The sequence below is a fragment of the Rhea pennata genome, chromosome 15 (assembly GCF_028389875.1).
Source record: "Rhea pennata isolate bPtePen1 chromosome 15, bPtePen1.pri, whole genome shotgun sequence".
NCBI lineage: Eukaryota > Metazoa > Chordata > Aves > Rheiformes > Rheidae > Rhea > Rhea pennata.
In genome coordinates this window covers 11629350-11651624 of record NC_084677.1, presented here as the reverse complement: position 1 = coordinate 11651624, position 22275 = coordinate 11629350, and the positions used below count along the sequence as shown (strand labels likewise).

General features: G+C 36.9%; 1 protein-coding gene across 2 annotated transcripts in view; it reads right to left on the bottom strand.

Annotated features, from left to right (window-relative positions):
- The window catches only part of CYTH3 (cytohesin 3), a 52757-nt gene that overhangs the window by 14474 nt on the left and 16008 nt on the right, over positions 1 to 22275 (bottom strand). For both annotated transcript variants that reach the window (XM_062588073.1, XM_062588072.1), the window contains exons 2-6: positions 10448 to 10530; positions 9719 to 9783; positions 9229 to 9295; positions 5065 to 5183; positions 1969 to 2049 (exon numbers count right to left, since the gene is read on the bottom strand). In XM_062588073.1, the coding sequence (XP_062444057.1) occupies positions 1969 to 2049; positions 5065 to 5183; positions 9229 to 9295; positions 9719 to 9783; positions 10448 to 10530 (415 nt within the window). The remainder of the gene's footprint in view (positions 1 to 1968; positions 2050 to 5064; positions 5184 to 9228; positions 9296 to 9718; positions 9784 to 10447; positions 10531 to 22275) is intronic.

The window sequence follows — 22275 nt, the reverse complement described above, 5'->3', positions numbered from 1 at the left end:
CCAATATTTATTTATTAGGTATATATTATTGATTTCTGCTTCTGATTATTAGCAGTATGTATATAAAATGTCTTAAAAATATGTTCTCAATCTCTCAACACACAAGTCAGGAGCTATTATAAAGCAACATGCACAGATGGCTAGCCCAGTAACTCAGCCAGCAACTCTGCGTGCTATCAGGCAAGATAATACGGTTGTTCAAATTCAGAGGCTATCTCTTTCTTTCCATATTAGAAAACAATTTTCTGTATGCATCCCATTTTTGTCATGATAACGATACGGGGAAACAAACAATTCAATGCTACCAGGGCTTCCTAGCTACTAAAAGTAACATACACTTACTAGAGTTTACTTACAATGTAAAAAGATAACATTACATAAAATATTTTAGGTGGGGAATAAAAGCAAGTAAGACAAAAACAGTATTGTTACTTCAACTCCTCAAACATAAAAAGGTGCTTTGGGAGAAACTCTGCCTGTCTAGTATATGTTCATCCTACACTAACTGTGCCCAGATCTTAAAAAGAAAAGCTCTTCATATAATTTCAGTAATTTTTTAATTCATGCAGAAGATCTATGTTCCTGTTTAGCAACACAAACAGAAAAAGAAGTTTTTGCTCTCATAGGTTAATACTTCTGCATATAAGTACCCTGGAATGCATACAGGACAAACGTCTTAACAAATCTGCTTTCTGGCACACTGTGGAGCTAAAAAGCTAGAATGTTAGAATAAGCTAGAATCACTTATTCTTTTCTTTTTTAGCAAGAGAATTATCTAAATTAAAACAGAATCCAAAACAGCAGTTACATGCTCTGCCATGCAAAATAAGATCCCCATTCTTCTGCACCAATAATAATAAGCTTCTGGTGCCAGTAGAAGAACCATTTATTCCTGTCCTCATCAGTTCTCATTTCAGGACACTATCAAATTGTCACAGGCCATCTTTTGTTTGTCTCTTTTACTTGCCTTGTGCGAGGTCCCAATCCAGAACAGGAATTTGGTAAGCTACCAAAATACAAAAATTTAAACGTAGTGGCTGCTAAGGAAGAATAAAGTCAAATCTAACATTAAAGTGGGTAATGGAGGTAGGAACACAAAGCATCCCAGGCGAGTTTCAGGAGCCAGAGAGAGAGGCTTCCCTTGCTAAAGCCTCAGGCAGTGCAAGTTATCACCACCACATAGCTCCACCATAGCAAAGCCATTCGACTCCACGTCTCAAGGCACGGCACTGGGGAGACAGGTCATGCGAGCACTTCCATCTAGCTGGTGTCAGTAGGGAGCTGCTTGTGGCAATAAGAGTGGCAGAACTCTCTAAACCTACTGAATTTGATGGATTTGCTGTGGATTTTTACCAGGAGAAGAGGAGATGTCAAGGTCACTGAATACTGCTTTTCCAGAGAATCAAGTAAACTCTTCACTTAGCAAGGATAAAGGCATATGAAGATACCAAACTTCTAGGGTGAAAAGAGTGAAATTACGAAGAAAGCAGAAGGAAATCACTTGTTCCAAGGTTTACCTCTTTGCAACTGAACAAAGTCACTGATCACAGTGAGCAGACTTTTTTTTTTTTTTTTTTTAGTATTAGAAGGAACAAACTGAGGTGGGAAGAAAGGAAAAAGGAGAGAGTAGCAAAGAAAATGATTTGTCTGGCTTAGGGTTTTGTTCGTTTTTAACGTATCTCTACCTTAAGCTATAAAATGAATCTTCAAATATCCACATTTGGCAGGCACACCAAAGAGCCATGGCTACATTTTAGTTGTCTTTGAAGATGAAAAATAATTATTTCAGACAAAGGCAGCATAGTGAAAGCAACTGGAAAAGGTTAAAACAGTTTTCTCTGCTAACTTGCATAGTAGAGCATATAATCATGCTGAGCTATAGATCAGCTTTATGATGAGTAAGTCAGCACAGTGACTCATATGAACGTGCAATATGATAAAGGTCAGAAAAAGAAAGAATTTACCCACCTTAAGGCTTGTACAAGATTGAGATCGGCGAACTCATGGAGTTCAACAAAAGCCTGAAGAACTTTAATATTAAATTCATCTCTGTAAAAGACAGAAATGGAAATAGACATAGGTCTTTTGTTATTTCCTTTTTTTTCCCTGAGAAAAGGCAAGCAAACACTCAATAATACTTATCAAATCAAATCATCAGAAAAATTTCACACATTTGAGTTTTTTTTTTTTCTTTCTTTCTTTCTTTTTTTTTTTTTTTTTTAAAGACAATGCAAATGCTTTGCCCATTTTTGCCATTGCTATTGTTATAATGAAAGTTTACTAACATCAGAGTATGTTTTGACTGGGGCCTCCTCGCAGGTACCTATCTTTTAAATTGCTATATAAAGCATGAGTCAAAGTATGCTTGTCTGAAACAAAGGTGTTTAAATGCAAAACTAGTATTTAAATATTAATGAACCTAGAATGACTTGGACGTAGACAGAATTTAGTCTGTACCATCAATGGATACATCTGCCATAAGCATAAAAGGTTTACAATCTTTAGGGTGTGCTTTAAACACATCACCAAAACAGAATGCTGTGTATCAGCCTCCACCCAAAAATAGGCAGCTGTACATCCGCCACGAATTATCTCTTGCATTACTGACTAACCGTGTGTAACCAACCTGTAACATCCACAGGTAAATATTTTTAAATCAACCATTCATTCATTAGGATGTCACCACACTGTTTAGAGAAAAAACACATGAGCCCTGTCAAGTGAAAAATAACTCGTATCAAATTTAGTAATGCACAGTTTAGTTGTGTGACTATTTCTCAATGCAGTGAAATAACCTACTAAAATAACCTAAACACAGGACTCAATAAGGGTACTTTGTTACTATAAACCAAATACTGATCTTGTTTTCTTGTGCACAAAACTGCAGTAATTCAGAACAAATGTTAGCCTTTTATTCTAATTTTGTTTTTTTAGGTTTTAATGTAGACTGAATTAATAGCAATATTTGTGCTGGGCACAGCTCCAAAGACTGAAACCCAAATACCACAAAAGGTCTAGAAAGCCACTTATTTTTAAGTGAAGAATTATCCATATCTGAAGAACTCTTTAATCTTTTATAAGATGTAATTCATCCTTTATTTATTGTACTCTTCTAGGTATCCTCTTGTTTCATTTTGCCATTCAGTTTTTCTAATTTAGACTGCTATAACACTACGTATTAATATACTCTAATAATATAAAATAATTTAAAATATATCCACGCACATTCCTGAAAACTAAACTGCCCTCTCTCTTCAGCTGCACCCCCCTTACTATTTTATTTTATTTTAATATGAAAAAAGTAGGCAAAAAAAAAAAAAAATGTTTGCTTTCCCGTTACTGTATTAATAATGCTTGTTTTTTCATTTCTGTTAAGTGATGCAAAAACAATGGAAGTGACTAGATACACTGAAAAACAAATCTTCTTTTAAAACAAAAAATAATCTTAAATTCCCTCTTTACTTCAACTGCTCCTTAAAATGGATATGCTGCTTCTGTCTTGTGGCAGAACAGTATCAGTATGTTCATTTTCTCACTTCTCCCAAGATTTTATCACCCATTTGATAGATTTGTAGGAAATTCCCAGATCGAATTTGCTATTCAGTGCTAGTCTCTACATTTGCCTGTAGTTAGGTCTCGGAAAAAAAAACAGGAACACGTCATTGAATTGCATATTTATCAGTATACCTTATCAATATTACCGAAAGTTGACCACTATTTTCAGCTTACTTTTGAACTGATAAAAGGGAGCTATTCAACAGTTTCGCTTTCAGAGTGTGGATGAAGAGCACAGTGCTGTCCAGCTTGGAATACATAAGAACTAGGAAAACATTTTTGAATTTTAAATATGAACCTATAAATAGTGACATGACTATTTATGACAACTCTAGTGGGACTGGATATATGATAAGACCTCCATCTGCATGAATAAAGGGCTTTGAGGATTAGGACTAGAAAAAGTGGAATTATTTCAGAACACAATACCATGATATAATGCATCTCAAAAAAGAGCAGACACAGCTTTATACAAGCTCTGTTACAGTTTCATAATTATGAACATTAATATATAGCTATTTGTAAGTAATTGTACAGTTCTGTTAGTCCAGATATTCAAGAGAAACTTCACAATGCTTCCTGTAAAATTCTGAAAATGTCTGCACACATGGTAGAGAAACTTTACAGTGAAAACATATTTTCAAAATATGCATATTACAGTGAAAACTTGCATTAAATATATCAGTTTCAGGAGGAAATTGCTGTGCACAAATTAAGCCCTGATTCTGAAAGCAAATTATGGATGCCTCAAAAGGGAGCTACCAAACATATCACTACAGGCGTGGATCCTAAATGAGTCAACTTTTAAACCTCCACAACTGGCATCTGACCCTGAACATGTGCAAGCACGTACATACACGTACTCCAACTTACTCTTCACTTCTGCCTCTTTCCACAGCAGTTTTCAAGACCAGTTCCCGAGCTGCACAGCCACAGAAACAAACTGGCACATTTATTGCACTAGAATTGATAAAGCTACGGTGTGACTGCTCTACAAGATGCCTGCTTATTGCCCAAGAACATTATAGAAAAATCTGTGTGCAGGGAAGATGACAACACAACAACCTGCTTAAAACCACTGGCACAGTGCTACCAATTTTAATAAGTAATTTCTTTACTCTGTTTATTTAGCAATTGTTACGATGTTCCTTGTCTGGACAGAGCATCAGGAGCTACTGGAAATGTTGTAATACAACTCTCAGACATTCCAGAAGCTTTTGGTATTAAATTCTTCACTACAGTCAAATTTAAATGCATTTTCTCAAAACAGCAAGTTGCAGTGAATTAAAAAAATTAATTATTCAACAACGTATCCATTTAAAACAAACAACAATCAAACAGAAACAAAACCTATCATAACAGGGTAGTAGTTTTACTTCCCAGTATAGCTTTTATACATCTGTGAGTACTAGCCAGCTCCCGTAGCCTTTGAAGGGGAAGGTAACTTTCAAAAAAATCCCTAGATGTATTTTGTAAACACAAAAACAGATTTTAAATATTTTTATTTACCTTTCACCAAGGTAATCTCCGATTACCGTTTTATTCAATCCTTCTCCTTTATACAGGAATTGTGCTATGTCTTCCGCAGTGTTCTGCAGGAGGTCATTTTCTATCAGAAACTGTATTCCCTAGGAAAAGCAATTCCAGAAGAAAAGGAATGTTGTTTTCTTCCACAAACATTTATGTAAATATTGCTTGTGAAATCTGGCACAAATTTATTGACAGACTTGTATTTTGCATATTATGAATTAGTCTATAAATTAAAAAAGTAGTAAAAAAAAAAGAATGTCTTCAGTTACATAAGCAATATTCACTGCTAATTTATAGATTCAAAAATAATGCATTTATAAGGCTAGAAGTACTATGTGGCAATTAAAATTTCTCAACTATAGAAATAACAAATTATTTTAACTGAATAACAATTTCACATTGCTCTTTAGAGTTAATGTGCAAGTTAAGCTGTTCATTCTATTGCATAGATGTGTGCTGAGCCACAATCTGTAACATCTTACAATGAAGAGCTATACAGGAATAACTTAACTGCTTCAATGACACAAAATAAAGCATCTGTTTTAATTTGCAATCAGCAATCCGATACATCAAGCCCCTACTTGCAGTAGGGGTTGTGGCTGAAGATACTGCAACAAGTTTAAAGAGATGATGGTTACTGCTGGCACTGGGATTGTCACCGACTTCTGGTTGCGCTTGAACTGAGCTATTCACGAAGGACTCTCCCCGAAAACAGTCAAGCTTTTGCCACCGAGCTGCTGCTGAAGCGAGGAGAGGCTCCCCTCTCTTGCAGAGGGTGTTTGATCAAGCCCCTGTAATCCTGCCCTGCCATGAAGAACTGACCCTGCAATTTGCATAGTCTAAGGATGCCCTGAGAACTTGCTGCAAAGCACTAAAGAAAGGAGGCTAAAAGTTGTATTAAGATTTTTAAAATGATGGAAAGGATGGTATTCCAAATCTCAGCAGGTCATGAACAGATGTCTTCCTTTTTCTCCACTCTATACCCTAACAAAGAGGTTAATATTCCTGCTGATTCCACTAAAGTGCCAGCAGTATTTTTTATTTCATTCTAACTTTGAAAACTTTCATTATTTTTGGACAGAGCAAACATGAAGGCCCACAGTAAACCACCAAAAAGTAATTATCCTTCTGGTCAGTTCATCCTGGGTTTTTTTGTTGTTTGTTTGTTTTTGTTTTTTTAAATCATTACCATCTGCCTGACAAAAAAAAGTCAGTTTTCTGACCTACTTTGGCAGAGAAAAACTGTGACGCTACCAGTCTTGAAGCATTAAAAATAGTAATAATAATAAAAAAAAATTTAGAACGCAATTTTCTTGAAACAACTTAATTGTCATTTGAAAACTTATTTCAATGTCAGGCTGGCATTCTGACTCTCATAACCTAATACTCTTATAAGTCATTAAAGAACAGACATGAACTTGTTACAAAGAAAATGTCAGTTTTATTGTGAAGTACAAATAGCTGAGCCTTCCTCAGAAATGATCACTTCAAAGTTTCCTTCATAACTGAATAATTGTACCAAAAAATTCTTTTGACAATGGATTTTTTTCCCCAAAGCATGTTATTCAAAAAGTTTTCTCAGATCCATCAACTGACAGAGAATCTTCCTTCCAACAAACATCAGAAATAGCAGTTGCATATTGCCTTGTTTAATACTTGGACCATATTATTCGTGTTTGATGTAAGCAGACTTGACTAGAATAGTTATATACAGGTTACTGAAAAAGATGATGATAATGACTATAATCATGGAAAACAAATTTCTCTGCATAGAAGCAGACACCTTAACATGCTACAAACTACTATTTTTTTTTCTTTTTTTTTTCCCCTCCTTAGAATGTTAAGGAACCACAAGGCAAATAGACAGGAAAAGGAAGTTCGTCTGGGACAACAACTGTACTGCCTGGAACAAACAGTGAAACGGGCCAGCCAAAACCCCCTCTGCTCCTACACCATCTTCTGACTCTGTGTAAGTTCTTTCTGTAGACAGATATCAGATGGGAGATATCTGTGGTAGGTTGACTTCCCGCACAAAATATACACTTATGGCAATATTTAATATTCATTAAAAATACTGCACAGATTTTCCAAGAGTCAGTGAAGGGAAACCTGCTCTGAATTTTGTAGTTTTTACAGTAACTTAGATATTTTACTGTTGTTTAAATCCTCTCTTTATCGTAGAGGATTAATTTCCAGACAGAACTGACTTCTAGTGCTGTGAATTTCAAGCACATTGTCACATTCCCTGCACAGGGATCCTTAGAGCATTTTACAGACTGTCATTATAGCCCTTTCCACATTAGCTATCCAAATGCAAATAACTAGTTACATGATGTTACATCATATAACTACATTAAACATAGCTCTTCTGACAAGGTTTTTTTTTTGGGGGGAGGAGGGGAGGAGGAGTAATTGCTCTTCATTAGACATCAAAAAATTTAAAGGTCTTCAAATAGAATTTGAGCAATTAGTTCTACGTGTTCTTGCCAATAAGAGCATGTTAGATCTCTTTTGAATTACTTGTTTTTAAAGGAGAGAATTTGGAGAATTCAATACACCTATTGGTATCCCCATTTTGTTCACATTCCTGACTGGAGTGACCATCTTCTCTCCCATTTAGGAAAGAAAAACGTCTTTTTTGCAATGACCTCAAGTTAATTCTCTCAAATACTAGAAGGACATATATTTTAGCTGCCTGTAATTCAAAATAGCAGTTGCTAACAAGGACATGATCCAGCTTTAGAGCATCAGCTATTGCAGGCTACCACTGTTTCACAGACATTATTAAGGAATACTATTCTATTTACTACACTTAAATTATGTTCAGTAGCAATGTGGCCACAACATCTATTTATAGAAATAAATTCGCCCACCAATAAAAAACAGCTAACATTGCAATGAAAGAATTCGACATCATTCTGTGATTTTACCACAAACTTCCACAAGGCAAAGGAGCTGGAAGAAACAACATACTATGAGGATATTTCAAGATATTCTGCCCTCAACAGAAACAAAGTCAGATTTGCCAAAACAGAGAAGAAAAATAAAAGAGATGGTCAATGGCTTAAAAAAAGTTCTGTATCACTAAACACTTCAATGTTTACGGTAAGTTGAAGATAGCCCCTAAAAAAGTAGGGGACATTACTGTACTTGGAATATTACAGAAAAGCCACCAAAACAACTGAATTCAGTAAAATTGGAAAGAAAACACGCCAAGAACTAACACAGAAAAGTAAAGCTTTATTAAAAAGTTTTAAAAGAGTTGTTAAAGATCTTTCAAAAATTCAAAATGGAATCCTAATGAGGACAACAGAAGGCAGTAAAAGCAAGAAAGCTGCAAAATGGAAAAGTAGAGGTTAAAGGAGAAATCTAGGAAACAAAGTTCAATATATCAAAGGAATACTTTAATATATCACAGGGAAGTCTGCAAGAGAATGAGCAGGTCATGAAATTCTAAAGGTAAAATTGCAATTAAGAAAAAGAAAGCTACTGCAGGAAAGTGAACTACTTACCTTTCAGCCAAATGTGTAATAGCCTTCTTGAAATTGATAACAAAATACTCACCTGCAGGTGGGTTTCAGTGGAATAGGTATGTATATATGTGTGTATATGTAAGCACACAAATAGGAACACATGCATTTTTCACAAACAGAATTTAGATATACAAATACTGAAGTTATGTGACAACAAATTAAAAACATTAGATACGGTGAAAGAACAAAAAATAGGGGTCATATCATATGTATGGCCTAACTAGTTACCAAACTTCAAAATATTTTTATAATTACATTTTGCATATCAACATAGAACACCTGTATCAGATGCAAATAAACTTTCTGCAAGCTTGGTCAATATCTGGCATATTTGATCATTGATAAATATTTTCCATTATCAAAAAAAAAAGCTTGCTTGAGTGAAAAAGCATACACGACTGGCAAATGACTAAATTTAACTTTAAATTGTGCCTAATTTTACCCTCTGCTTAGTGTGTTAAAGGACAGACAAATGAGGCCTATGAATTTAACACTACCAGAAATGTTTTCTTAAAGGAAACAGTCTGTATTTGCCACAAATCACATTAGTAACAGGCATCTGAGTCCTGACAAGGAAAAAAAAAAAAAAAAAAAAAAAAATACACTCTACCTTCTTAGGATCCATGTTGAATTTCTTCCTTCCCATAGCTATTTGCTTATTTCTTTGTGTAGCTTTGCTACATATGGAGAAAAAGAAGGAAGAAACAAAAAGATTATCAGTTGCTCTTATATAACACAACAGTTTCTGGATTAACCTCTTTTAACTCGCACTTTGTCTACTTTTGTAATTTCTATTACGAAACCGAGACATTTAGTTTTTACATGGGGAAAAATACATCACAATTTTAATTTATTTTAAGTGAGTACAGCTTTAGAAAGCTGTATCATTATCAACAGAACAGTTGAAAGTACCACATTCTATCCAACATACATTTTCTATCCAAACGAAAGACACTCCTGAATGGGATAAGACCTTATAACAAAACTGAAAAAGGGTGATCAAACATTTGTTTAATATAATAGTTATTTTTATTTGCTGTTCCTGAAAGACATGTTCCAACATCTCACTGAAGCATACCCATATTGTTAGCATTACTTACCTTTCTTCTACGCTAGTCAGATTATCGATTTCTGTCATAACCTCAGCTATCTCAAATTTTAATCTCTGCCAAAAGAAGGACGTAGAATAAGTTAACCAATATTAAAGCACTTCTTGAAATTGGCTAGCATATATGAATATGATCAATTAGTCTGGGGAGGGGGGGGATTTAATATTTACTAGTAATCTGAAGAAAAGCAGTATATCTTATATCTTCTTTAAGACTTTTTGGCTTAAAGATTTTACCACAACTGAATCAGTTTTAAACGCAGAGATCTTAATTCCTAGTATGTACCCTGGTCAGAACATCCAAGATCAAGAATCCTCTTCCAAAAAGCTGCTTTTAGACTCTGTTCTGAATGTAGATTTTAAACTTGTTCAACTGCTTACCTTCAGTCTTTCATGAGTTTCAATATAAGATTATTTTTTGCCCAGATTTCTTATTCACTGCTATCCTGTATACAAATCTACTGTATATATGTAATCAAACAAATCAAGAATGTGTATATGTACACATGCTATATTACATAAATACAAATATTAACATTTTTAAAAGCACATAAATACTAATTATAAATAGGATTTATAGAGTAAGATTTAGGTTAAGCTATTTAGATTCTTCGAAAATATTACTTGTAGTTCATAACTAGGTAGAGGGAAACACTGCAGTGTACTGTAACTTAAATCTACCGAAATAGGCCTCTAGAATCTTTACAGATAAATCAATTACCTCGATATCATCAATCAGTTCTTTTTTCCTGCGACGAATATTTAAAAGTTCTTCTCTTTCTTCTATGGAGAGGTCATCAGGCACTGAAATACAGCAGAATATAGTCTTTCAGCATTTGCAAACACACTTTGTAACAGAAAATCTGATTATGTCAATTAAGAAAGTAAGTTTCTCAGCCGAGCTTATTTTCCGGGGGGGGGGGGGGGAGGGGGGGCAAATATTCAACTTACTGAATTTTTACTTTAGAAACCGTAAGTTAGCGAGATATAAGAAAGCCAGACCATTTAAGGGAATTTGTTACCATACACTGGGTTATAAGATTTGGTTCTACAGTTAAACTGCCAAAATCATGCCTAGTATCAATCCAATTGTTTCAATAGCAGACCAAAATTCTTCACGTAAATTTATTACGACTCAAAATACACTCATCTGAATATCTGTTCAGGAAAAAAATCAAAGTTGCATAAAACTCATTATAAAGATGCATATCCTGTGCCGATTTCAGACGATAGCATATTTTCAGCTATCAACCTTTTTATTTGCTTTGTGCAGCAGATGCCTTTAAGTACAATACTACTAACATCTTTAACAGCAATTACCTTCCATCAGTAGACAGATATCTTTATTCATTACAAATAAACAAACAGTTGGAATCAGTTATTTAACACAGTATCTCACAAGCTTATATTTTTGTATAATACCATTTAAGTAAGTCCAAAGTTTTTAAGTCAATTTTAGATATCTTCTTGGCTATGCTAAAACAAAACTGCTATCCTGTTGATAAAAAAATAATTGCTATTGAAGATGCAAATATATCTCTGTACACAGCTATGGCTGTAACCCACCCTAGCAGCAGCTCCATTACCCTGCTGTCTGCATCTGACAAGCAGCAAACATGAAAAGTTACTCCAACGAAACCTCAGCTTTTACTGTGCCATTACGTTTTTCCCTAACAAGAAGCTTCCTAGGAGAGACGCTACTCACTTACTCGCACAGCACTAGCATGTCAACCAAAAATATTCACCTGCTCTGCAACAAACCTACAGTATAATAGTTTTAATGCTACCCACTTTCTTGGAAATCGCTCCATAATTATAGAACAGCTTTTCCTTCAAGATCAGATAAATGGAACAACTAAAATAATTAAAACATTTTAAGTGATTCTATACCAACAGAAACATGCAACAACCGTAGTCATTTGAAAAAGCCAAAGCTGTTTCTTTATTTCATGTGCACGTGTTCAGCAGCCTCTAGCAACAGGATCAGGAGCAAAGATTTAGGTTCATATTTGAAACACATCCTCTGTTCAAATCTTAATAATCATAGAATCAGTAAGGTTGGAAGGGACCTCTGGAGATCATCTAGTCCAGCCTCCCTGAAATATAATGATTCTTTCTGACATCTAGTGATTAACCTCCTTTCCTTCTAGGAGTCTAAGTATATTCCAAATGGCAACACAGCTTGTTAGACACAAAGTAATTATGGCAAATGATCTAATTTAGCTATTCCAGATACAAACATGATTAGATTACTTCCAGCTTCGGAAATGATAAAGTCTTTTACTGAAAGAATACCAGACTTTAATATGTTTACCTGCTTTTTCCCTTCCTCTCACCAGAACCCCACCCATTCCAAAACATTTCTTTTTTGCAAAAAGAATCTGTTGGTATTTGCATGACTTACAAATATATTTGCCTACACAAGACCTCACAGCTTTGTCTTATGTGTACACTCTAGGATTTTAACCCCCCCAAAACCGAAGAGATTTTATGAATACATGCACACTGTGCACATACAGATACCCGAGATGTTTCAGTTAGTTAACTGAAAACTGACAACAAAATCTGAAGTTTGTTACCCAGTGCTGATTATTAAAATGCCAAGTGTATAATCAATCTAAGCTAAGTGCCTTAGTTAGTGGGAAGTACACTCGAGTATCCCTAAAGCACTTTTGCAGTATTAGATCAGCAGGTGAAATTAGATTAGATTTTGCAGTGTCCATGTTTGGGGGGAGCTGTTTGCTGGGGTGGAGAGTGTTAACTTTTTGTCACAGCAGACATTTTGGCAAATTTTACCTTCATTCGCAATTGCAAACACTAATTAAAACCTAAACAGACACTAATATTTAAATAAAGGTTTAGAAACCATAGATGGTGCGTGATTTTTACTGCCGATCAAGTTACAAAACGTTTGCATTAGCTGCTGCCACCAGCTCTCCGGGCAGCAGGACGCCCCTTGCTGTCACTGCGGTTTCTTTTCCCTCTGTTGCTCTGCAGCTGAAGCCCATTGGGTAGATGCAGGACACCTCAAACAAGCTAAACTTCTCCTGGCAATCAACCCGAACGGTGCCACAGCAGTCAACGCTCCAGCTATCCACTGAAGAGAAGAAATAAAACACCTCAGTCCCTTCCCTGCAGCACCCTCAGACCCTCGTGGGTTTTTCATCGCCCCTGATAGTTCACAGCAGCAGCAGAGATACCACCTCCCTAACCGGAGGGTCGACGGTGTTACGCGGAGGGCAAGCAAGCTCAGCGGAGCCGCGCTGCCGCTCGCGTGAGGAAGTCTCAGCGAGGCTCCGTCCGCCACAGCCACGGGGGCACCGTCAGCCGGAAAGCTGGTCCTGAAGATGCGCTGAGAGACCACCGCACACCCACGCGGCACCTTCCCGTCGCAGTCTTAACGGCAAAGCCCCAAAATACTAATGTCCCTCGATAAGGATAAAGTGCCAGGACGCGACTGGGTAAGTGTTGGGGTAGCGCTCGGGTTCCAGAGAGGAGTCGGGGTTTTACTTCCTCGCAGCCAGAGCCAACGGACCATTTCCTCGTCAGGACGCGCGGCGCCTGGCGCGGCCCCGAACTGGCCCGCGCACGAGACAACCGCAGGAGTCTGCTACGTACTCATCCGTCTCCTTCCATCCCCGCCTCCCTCCGCCAGCGCCTCTGCTCGCGCGCACGAGGAAACGGAGCGATCAGAAAAGGAACCTGCCAGAAAAAGGTTTCTCGACAGACGGCTCGGGGTGTTGCGGCCCGCAGCTCTGGAGGCCGCAGGGCGACCTCAGCCAGCGCTTCTGCCTCCCGCTGTTTCCAATCCCTCGCCCAAATGTAAAGGCAACAACAGTCATTCTGTGTTTTGGTAAGGGTTTTGAAACATCAGCACGGAAAGGTATTCCTACCTTGCCCGGAAGGAAAGAAACAGCAGAAGATATTCAACTGCAGCTTAAAGAAATGACTCGTGCAAAAAGGGCACCATTAGTACTACTTTTTGCTCACATGAATCTGCTCTGCATTTTTCACTTCAAGTGTTCTTTGCTTTTCAATGATCCCTAGTGATTCAAAACCACACAGGAAACAGAAAAATATCCTACATCCTACTTTAAATGAACAAAATGTTGCTTCAGAGATTTTAGTCCTGTTCCAGAGTCATACGGCAATCAGTCAGTCCAATGTTAGATTGAGGTGTCCTGCACAACCCACCATGCAGGTACCATAGTGAGAGCCAGAAGCCATTTTCTTTGAAGAAGAAACCTGCCGAACTGAAGTGCTCAGGTATTCATCACAAATGAAACAAGCACTTTCAGTGTTTCCAGTTTAAAAAGTATTCATTTTACTTATTCAAAAAAACTTGAAAGCCACAACTGACTTATTTTATACCCATTGAAAGCAAATGTAAGATCAAATATAGCCAAAAATAACAGCAGCACATTAAAACATTCTTACAGTCAGAAGCAAATATTGCAGGTACATGACATAAATGAATATCCACTCTGACAAGACAACTTCCATTAAGCAACTTTTTTGGTTCTTCAGTAGCTAAAATACTTGAACTTTTTTTAAACCTTGGGTCCATATAACCCTTCATACAGAAGTGCTCCTAGAGTGCGTATTACACATTTGTTCTGTAAGACAAGTTTTCTAGCGTCTCCCTCTGAGTCATTTCCAAGTTTGTTGTGGTTCACCAGCTCTAACATGAAGTAGACAGGATGGGAGGAGTTAGCATGAACATTTAAATAATAAAAAAGAACAAAGATCCTCTGGGTGGAAAAGTACTTCAGCACAGTGAACAAGCTGCGGCTGCACCATGCTTTCATGATGTCTTTAAATAGTCTTTAAATAAAAACAATGGTCTATTTCTAATGCGACTTCATTCATGTGACAAACCTTCTAGCTTACAGGGAAAGCATTTCAGCTACTGCTAAATTGGAAATCAATTTAGTTACTGATCTTTTATTAAAGAGAAATAAAGTTATTGAAAGCACAAATTATATTCTTGGCCAAGTAAACAGAAGAACACACAACAGAATATATATGTATGTATGTATGTGTGTGTGTGTGTGTGTGTGTGCGCGCGCGTGTGCTATACAGTGTGCTTAAGAGAGACATGGAGCTACTGGAGAGAGTCCAGCGCAGGGCTGTGAAGATGATCAGAGGGCTGGAGCACCCGCCCTATGAGGAACGGCTGCGAGAGCTGGGCCTCTCCAGCCTGGGGAAGAGAAGACTGAGGGGGGATCTTATCGATGTGTACAAGTACCTGAAGGGAGGGTGTCAAGGGGACAAGAACAAACTCTTTTCAGTTGTCCCGTGTGACGGGACAAGAGGCAATGGGCAGAAATTGAAGCACAGGAAGTTCCGCCTGAGCATGAGGGGGAATTTCTTCGCTGTGAGATGACGGAGCACTGGAACAGGTTGTCCAGAGAGGTTGTGGAGTCTCCTTCTGTGGAGATCTTCAAGGCCCATCTGGATGCAACCCTGTCTAATATGCTCTAGGTGATCCTGCCTGAGCAGAAAGGTTGAACTAGATGATCTCCAGAGGTCCCTTCTAACCTTACCTATTCTGCGCTACTATTAAAAGTTAGAAAATTTGAATAGATTCCCCAATTTGGTGCATCTTTGTTCAATTGCTATAACTGATCTAAATCCATTTAAATGTATTTCTTCTAACCAAACATTTATTGGAATACACACTTTTAATACTTTTTTAGTTTTTTGGTAACCCATTACTGTAAAGTAAAAGACAAGAACAAAAAACACAAAACAAAAAAGCTCTGTATTTCGTCATAGTAATTAGTGTTTTGTCCTGCAGTTGTGACATCACTTTCTTAAATAAATTTGCCACCATAGACAGCACGAGTAGCCAAACAAGAATATTAACCAAAACTCCTTTAAAGTTTATGAACATAGAGTAAGTATCTATTTCTTTCTGTAAGTTCTACTAAAAATCACTGGAATAAATTATCTTCTTAGGTGCTGACCTTTAGGTTCTTCTTAAGGTATAGCTCTTTCTCAAGAGAGAGAGGGGAAAGGAAAAAAAAAAGAGAGAAAAAAAAGAAAGAAAGAAAGAAAGGAGAGAACAAATTCAACTGCAAAATGCAATGCTTTACATTCCTATTTCCTGACAATTCCTTCACATCATCGTGTGTTTTGTTTTACCCTGTTCCACTGTTTATGTAAAAGCCATTAATCTAAATGCTGAATTTTTGAGCAAGCAGGCACCAAGAGTCTTTTGCAGATCAGGAAAGAACTGCAACAGACTAAAGTGGAAGGTCCCTCAGGTTAATGCAAATTAGGATCAAATCCCAAAATTAAAAGGGAAATCCAGTACTTTCCAAGTCCAGATCTCTGCTCCCTTCTTCAGTAGCAAAAATTAAATCATTTACACCCCTCCAATTATGTTACATGAACCAACAGAACTCAACTCCTATGTTTAACAGTTCTTACTAATTATTAGTCTTTCAATTTGCATTCACTGGCCAAGATGTAACGCAATCTTATTCCACTTCTTCAATTGATCGCAGAGTTAAGTCTCTCCAGATGGCAGTAAAACAATTCACAACCAGCAGAAAGTATCTAATGATATCTAACAATAGATAAACATTAATTCTCTAACCCTATTCATGAAGCAACATGACTCCCTGACTGTTACAACTCAACTAACTTTTTGGTTTCATGAAGATAAATATTTTCCTTACACCATGTTAGCCTCAAATTGAGGCTATAAGCATTTCCTTTCCAAGCAAAGAATGATTAGGATGGGATTTAATCTACCTGCAAATGAAACATCCTACAAGTGTAAAGATAATTACACAATGCAAAGTTTTTAAAAAAAAAAAATCTATCCATGCCCATATACAGAATCAGCATAATAGATTCTTCAGGCCTTTAAAAATAATACACATTCATCTCTGAGAACAAATTTGACTGTCTCAGGACATTTGTCTCAACGGATATTCTCAGGCTATTCTTTCTTCCTTTCCCCCTACATGTTCCGTTTTTAAACTTAACCATCGGAATAGTTTCCAGCTTTTAGACAAGACATATAAACAAAGCTGTGACCACTTGTGGCTATTAAAAATTCCACAGAAGTTTTTGTAGGAGGACATCCTCTCAAACAGATTTATTTCACTGTGTGAAAACAAAATATATCTGCATTAATCTTGGAAAACTAGCAAGATTTTATTGCTTTCTTAACTACCTTACTGCATTATTCTATGATATTTAGACACTGCTGAACATGTTCTGGCATAGTAGCAATCGCGTGAAAATAATTCTGTCTACAATATCCTTTCAAATACAAAGTTACAAGTTAGTGGAATAAGGAATCTAGGACTGGGTCCTTGACTTGCAATGTTATTTTGAGTTGTTTCGTTTGAGACACTGTGTGACCAGACAGTGCATTAGGGGCAAAACCCACAGGAGAACCTCTGACTCACATCCATTGCTCTAATTGTTTAACGACCAGGTAACTCAGGATCACCAAACGCTGCTGAACACGCTTTTCACTCTAGGACAAAAAGACATTTTACAAGTATTTGTCTTTTGAGGCTTCTAATAATATGTAAAAGAAAAAAGAAAAAAAAAAGCGTAAATTAACACTAACACCACTACCACATGAAACCGTATTTAATTATATCAGTGATTCACATTCAACACATTTTTATCAGAAGAAAAGTGGAGAAAATTTGATATATTTTTCTGTTCTATCCACAAAAGAGACAGAAGGCTAACAGTACAGCCAAATGTGAAATAACTTTTTGTAAAATTATTTCAAATAAGCAGAAATAAATGGCTATTTTTGACTGGGGAAAAATGATTTCAAAAGATTTCATTTCTATTAATATTCCTACTCAAGTAGAAAGTAGGTAGTTCCAGAGTCTGGCAAAATCAGGTCTAGATAAGATTTATTTAGGGATATTCAGGAGATCTAATTCACAAAAACCTATCTGTTCTCCAAAAACCAGCATCTGGTGTTGCCCATCACACACAAAAGCCTGCTGCCTTGCTTTGATTTCAAAACGCTGTTATACTTAATCTACAAATTTTTCCTCCATGTTTTCTAAACACCAAGTAATTTTAGAAATTGCCTAAGGTTGAAACTAAAACACTATAGTAGATGTACCATAGACTTGGTCTCACTAAGACCCTCTAATTAAAGCCCATAGTGAAAGCCATTGAAGAATGTGTTAGGATTAGGACATAATGTTTATAATTGGATCAAGAGGACTTCTTTTTTGACCTGTTCAAAGATGGCAGATGAAGTAAGTAAAAAAATTAGAACTACTAGCAAAGAGTTTTAAAGCACAATTTACTGACTTCAGATAGAAGGTGAGTCCGCCCTAAAATGAAACTTTCAATCTCCATGAAAAAAATGCATGCATTTAACAGATGTTGCATAAATATTATCCATAAATTTTTTTTGACTGTAAAGCATAAGCCATGATAAATGCATTTCTTGACCTTAGTGGAACAAGAGTATGCAGCAAAACTACAGCTATAGCATATATATCTTTATGAACTATGTAAGTAGATAATACGAGCAACAAAAGCTGTGAAGAAATGGAAGAAAAGAGTATAAAGGCTTGTCACAGGTCTCACATTTGAACTACTAGCCCTTACTGCTATCTATCAGTTGCCTTTCTTAGATGCACTAAAGCACAAGTGGGCACATTAGACATCAGATCTTCACCTTGCTATATAGATATACCCCTAGACACAACTTAAGAGACATCTAACTTACATTTTAGTTCCTAATTATGCCACTGACACCGATATCTGCTATTTGAAAACCATGTTTAAGTTACTGAGTATTTCCCTTTACCATGCATGCTCTCTCACTTTTATGAGCAGGCACTAGCGAAGACTAATCACCTTAAATTTATCCTCTTTACATCAACAACGTATCTTATTTCATTCTTTAGATTGAATTCATTCTTTAGATTGATTGCATTTCATTCTTCAGATGCATTTCCATTAGGAAACTAAGTGTTTTGCAAGAACTGAGTAAAAGGAACTACCGACAAACAAATAAAGCAGCACTGGGGAGAAAGGAAGAAATGGCAACCAGCTCTGAGCAACATTTTTGACAGTTGGGTAGCCTGGCAAACAGCATGTTCCTACCTGCTCCCTTTACGTCCCTGCATTGCATTGCCACTTGCTGCTCCTGGATATACGATCCTGCCTGGATCACTCTTTCCTGGCTTTGTAGCCTGCCAGTTTAGCAAGCCAAATTGTTTCACAGAGGGATGGCGAAGTGCCCAAGCCAATGCACCTGGCCAGCAGCAAGGTACGAGGGCACAGGAACCCTCTTAATGCTAGCCAGTCACAAAATTGGCTTAGCTCAGCCCTGAAACACCTTCCTAAAAGAGTATATTCTCTAAATTCTGAAAGTAGTTCAACCTGATATTAAAAATAGATAAGTGTGGAATTCCTTTTAGGAGCATTTTTCTTTTGAAGTCACTCTACTCTTGCTTCAAGATCAGAAGATGCTTCTAGGCCAACTTTTCTTTCTAAAATATGTAAATACAAATTACTGAATATGAAAGGAAAGCTGAGTTAACTTAACATTCAAAGTTTCTTATCCAAATAAATTAATACTGGCATTAATAATATAAAGTCTTAAAATATGCATGGACATGAATTTTTAAGAAGAGCAGAAAAATTTTACACTGACTAATGTGAAAACTACAGAGGAGGAAGCTAGTTACAATATAGCAGCTACACATTTCAGCATAGAGTTGTAAAGTTATTAGCACAGATGCAAGAAATACTATATACCTTCATTAGTATCCATTACTAAATTGCACAGTTTAAGAAATCTTGTGAATTACCATTCTGATTACAGCCTTATAGCCATGTACTGTGACTTATACTACCATCTTAACATTATATTGTTCTTTTAAAAGAGCAAATAGCAATATCAGAGTAACGTGGGATGAATATAATACCTTGCAGAACAAGCACCAAAAGTAAAAACGCACATTGCCTTGCTATTTTAGGCACAGTGGTACATTCATATTAAAGTTTTCTTCCTCAGCTTTCAGCTTTTAAGCTAAATGACTGTTTATTTTCCCCACAACAAATAATGGGGAGCAGTGAAAAAAATCTACTGATATCAGAATCAGCTCAGAGTTGTAACACCACTAGTATAAATACAGCAGATACTACCATTCCAAAAATAGAAGGGCTTTCCTTTACACTGCGTCAGATCAAGAAAATGCTGTCAAACAGAATCAAATGCCATCTCCCCCTCCCCCCAGTATTTATGATTCATGGCAGAAGCTCACAGATACATACTTCTAGAAGGAGAACTCAGTAAGATTTTCCTCCCTATGGGGCATTTACATGTGCAAGACTGGGGAAACAACTAGGTTACTTAATGTTATAGCTGAAATCAAGCACATTTTCTCTAACGGTTGCACTTGAAAGCCTTCGTTTTCAGCATATTGCAATACAATGTGTTAGCACAAGACTTAGCCTTTACAAAACAAAGGTCTGAGATAATTCTGAAATTCTTTTGATAACTGTCATGGCAAGATTCAGGCCACAATAAATTTTGTCATTTTGGCTCGTATCTTAGCACCCTAGAGAGAGAATGATCAAGCAATAATGTCAGGAGAAACCCCCTCAACATTATCTAGGAGGTGAAAGGAACAGATCACCATGCCAAGTATGCACAGCATAGTTAAGTGACACGTGATAGATATCACATATTTAATTGAAACACTTCATTCATTACAGTGCAAAGAAAGGGCAATCAAAGATTAGTGGATAAAATTTGGCTAACAGAGTAAGAGGAGAAAATTCTGAAAAAACAAACAAACAAGCAAAAAAAAACCCACTGAATGGCTTTCCAAAGGAAAGCTCTCTTAAACTGTAGAATAAAAATGTCATGTACCTTTTAAGTTGGGGCATTTAGCATTTTGCCCAATAAATCAGTGCATTTTATTACAGCATGTATTAGTATATAGAATTCTACAAAGAAAGGGTATGGACTGGATGATATACTGAGCCTCTTCCCCATGCTAACTTCTATGACAGTGTCATTCAATTCTGACTGAGGCAAGGAGGCAGCCAATGTAATTGACAGTAATTAAAAAATTAAAAACACCTTAGTTTTAAAATGACTGCAAGAATACAAATCTTCAGGTCAGCAAAGCTTAACAAATTTCCAGTAAGTCTTCACCAGAGTGGTATTACACTACATAGCATGAAAATATTTTCTAGTTCAAATCCAGGACAGAAACTTAGCAAACAACACCTGCCTTTGTGAGTTGCACTGTATTCCCATTTCACACAAAATGGAAAAATGTTGACAATTTTAGAGTTTGTGACACAAGTGGCTATATTTCTGGGATATTAACTGATCTTTGGGCCTATGAGCAGCCTTTATGTAGGTAACAGGGCAGCTGGTGACTATCATCTGAAAGGAGTTGTAAAATTAATAAACAGTGTTACTGGAAATAATAAGAATAAAGAAGTGAACTTAGAACAAGTTATTTTACACTAGTACTTGCTTCAAAAAGACAAATTCCTTTCCCCTCCACAATCAAAATATCAAGCTGTAAGATTTAAACTCGAAAAAGGGAAGGTCGTAAATCTCTATCTGAATTCTTTGCACAGAAACTCTCTCTAAAACAAGGATCTGCTTTTTATGCCTATCTCTAACTGTAATTGCATGATGGAGAGTTTTCACTCTGCAACTTGACCACCTCCAGGTCATCAATCATCATCACTGTCATCCTCCCCTAAGGCCGCAGAAGTGATCCAGCATGTGCTCTGCAGCAACCAGCACGCAGCACAGGGGGAAGATCATCAAGCCAACGGGAGACAGTACACAGAGGGAAGCTGGATGCCTTGAGCTACTACTACCACTGAACAGAATTTGGCTGTATATACTCTTCAGAAGATACAGGATGACTCCTAGCAACTCTGCAGAGAGGAGAGTGAAGCAAAGAAGTGTAAATTACTGAGACTAAAGCATATCCTCCTCTGTCAGCTTCTCTTCCTTCATTAAGCAGGAACAGAGCCCTTTCTCTCTACCAGAAACGCCTAGGAATACGTATGCAAGAAAAGGAAAGCAGGCAGAGGTCCTGAATGCCTTGGGTATTCAAGGCACCAAAGACAGAAGCTTCTATTTCAGAAGTTAATTTGGCTGTACTCCATCTCCCACTGGCACACAACTCCCAGTAATTCCTATGAGCAACTGGTCTAATCATAAACGTCTTGCTTCCAATCTAGACAGCTTTCAGCTCCAGAAGCCAAGCTTCTTGGACCAAGGATGGGACAACTCCCTCTGAAAACAGGAATTATTCCAACTTCTCCTGGGCGAGGAAGAAACAAACAAGATTACACTGATCCCTTCAGTGTTTTGAAATGATGTTACGAAAAGAAGAGATTTTATAGCATTGTGTTTCAGCTTTGCACTTTGTGCCGTGCTTCCCACAGCACCCTCAGTTACTGGGGAGAAGAAATGGTTAGTTGGCTTGCTCCTACATTTTTTCCTGGGATAAACCCTGGAAAAAGGCTTGAGAAGCCAACACCCCAGTGTAGTATCTG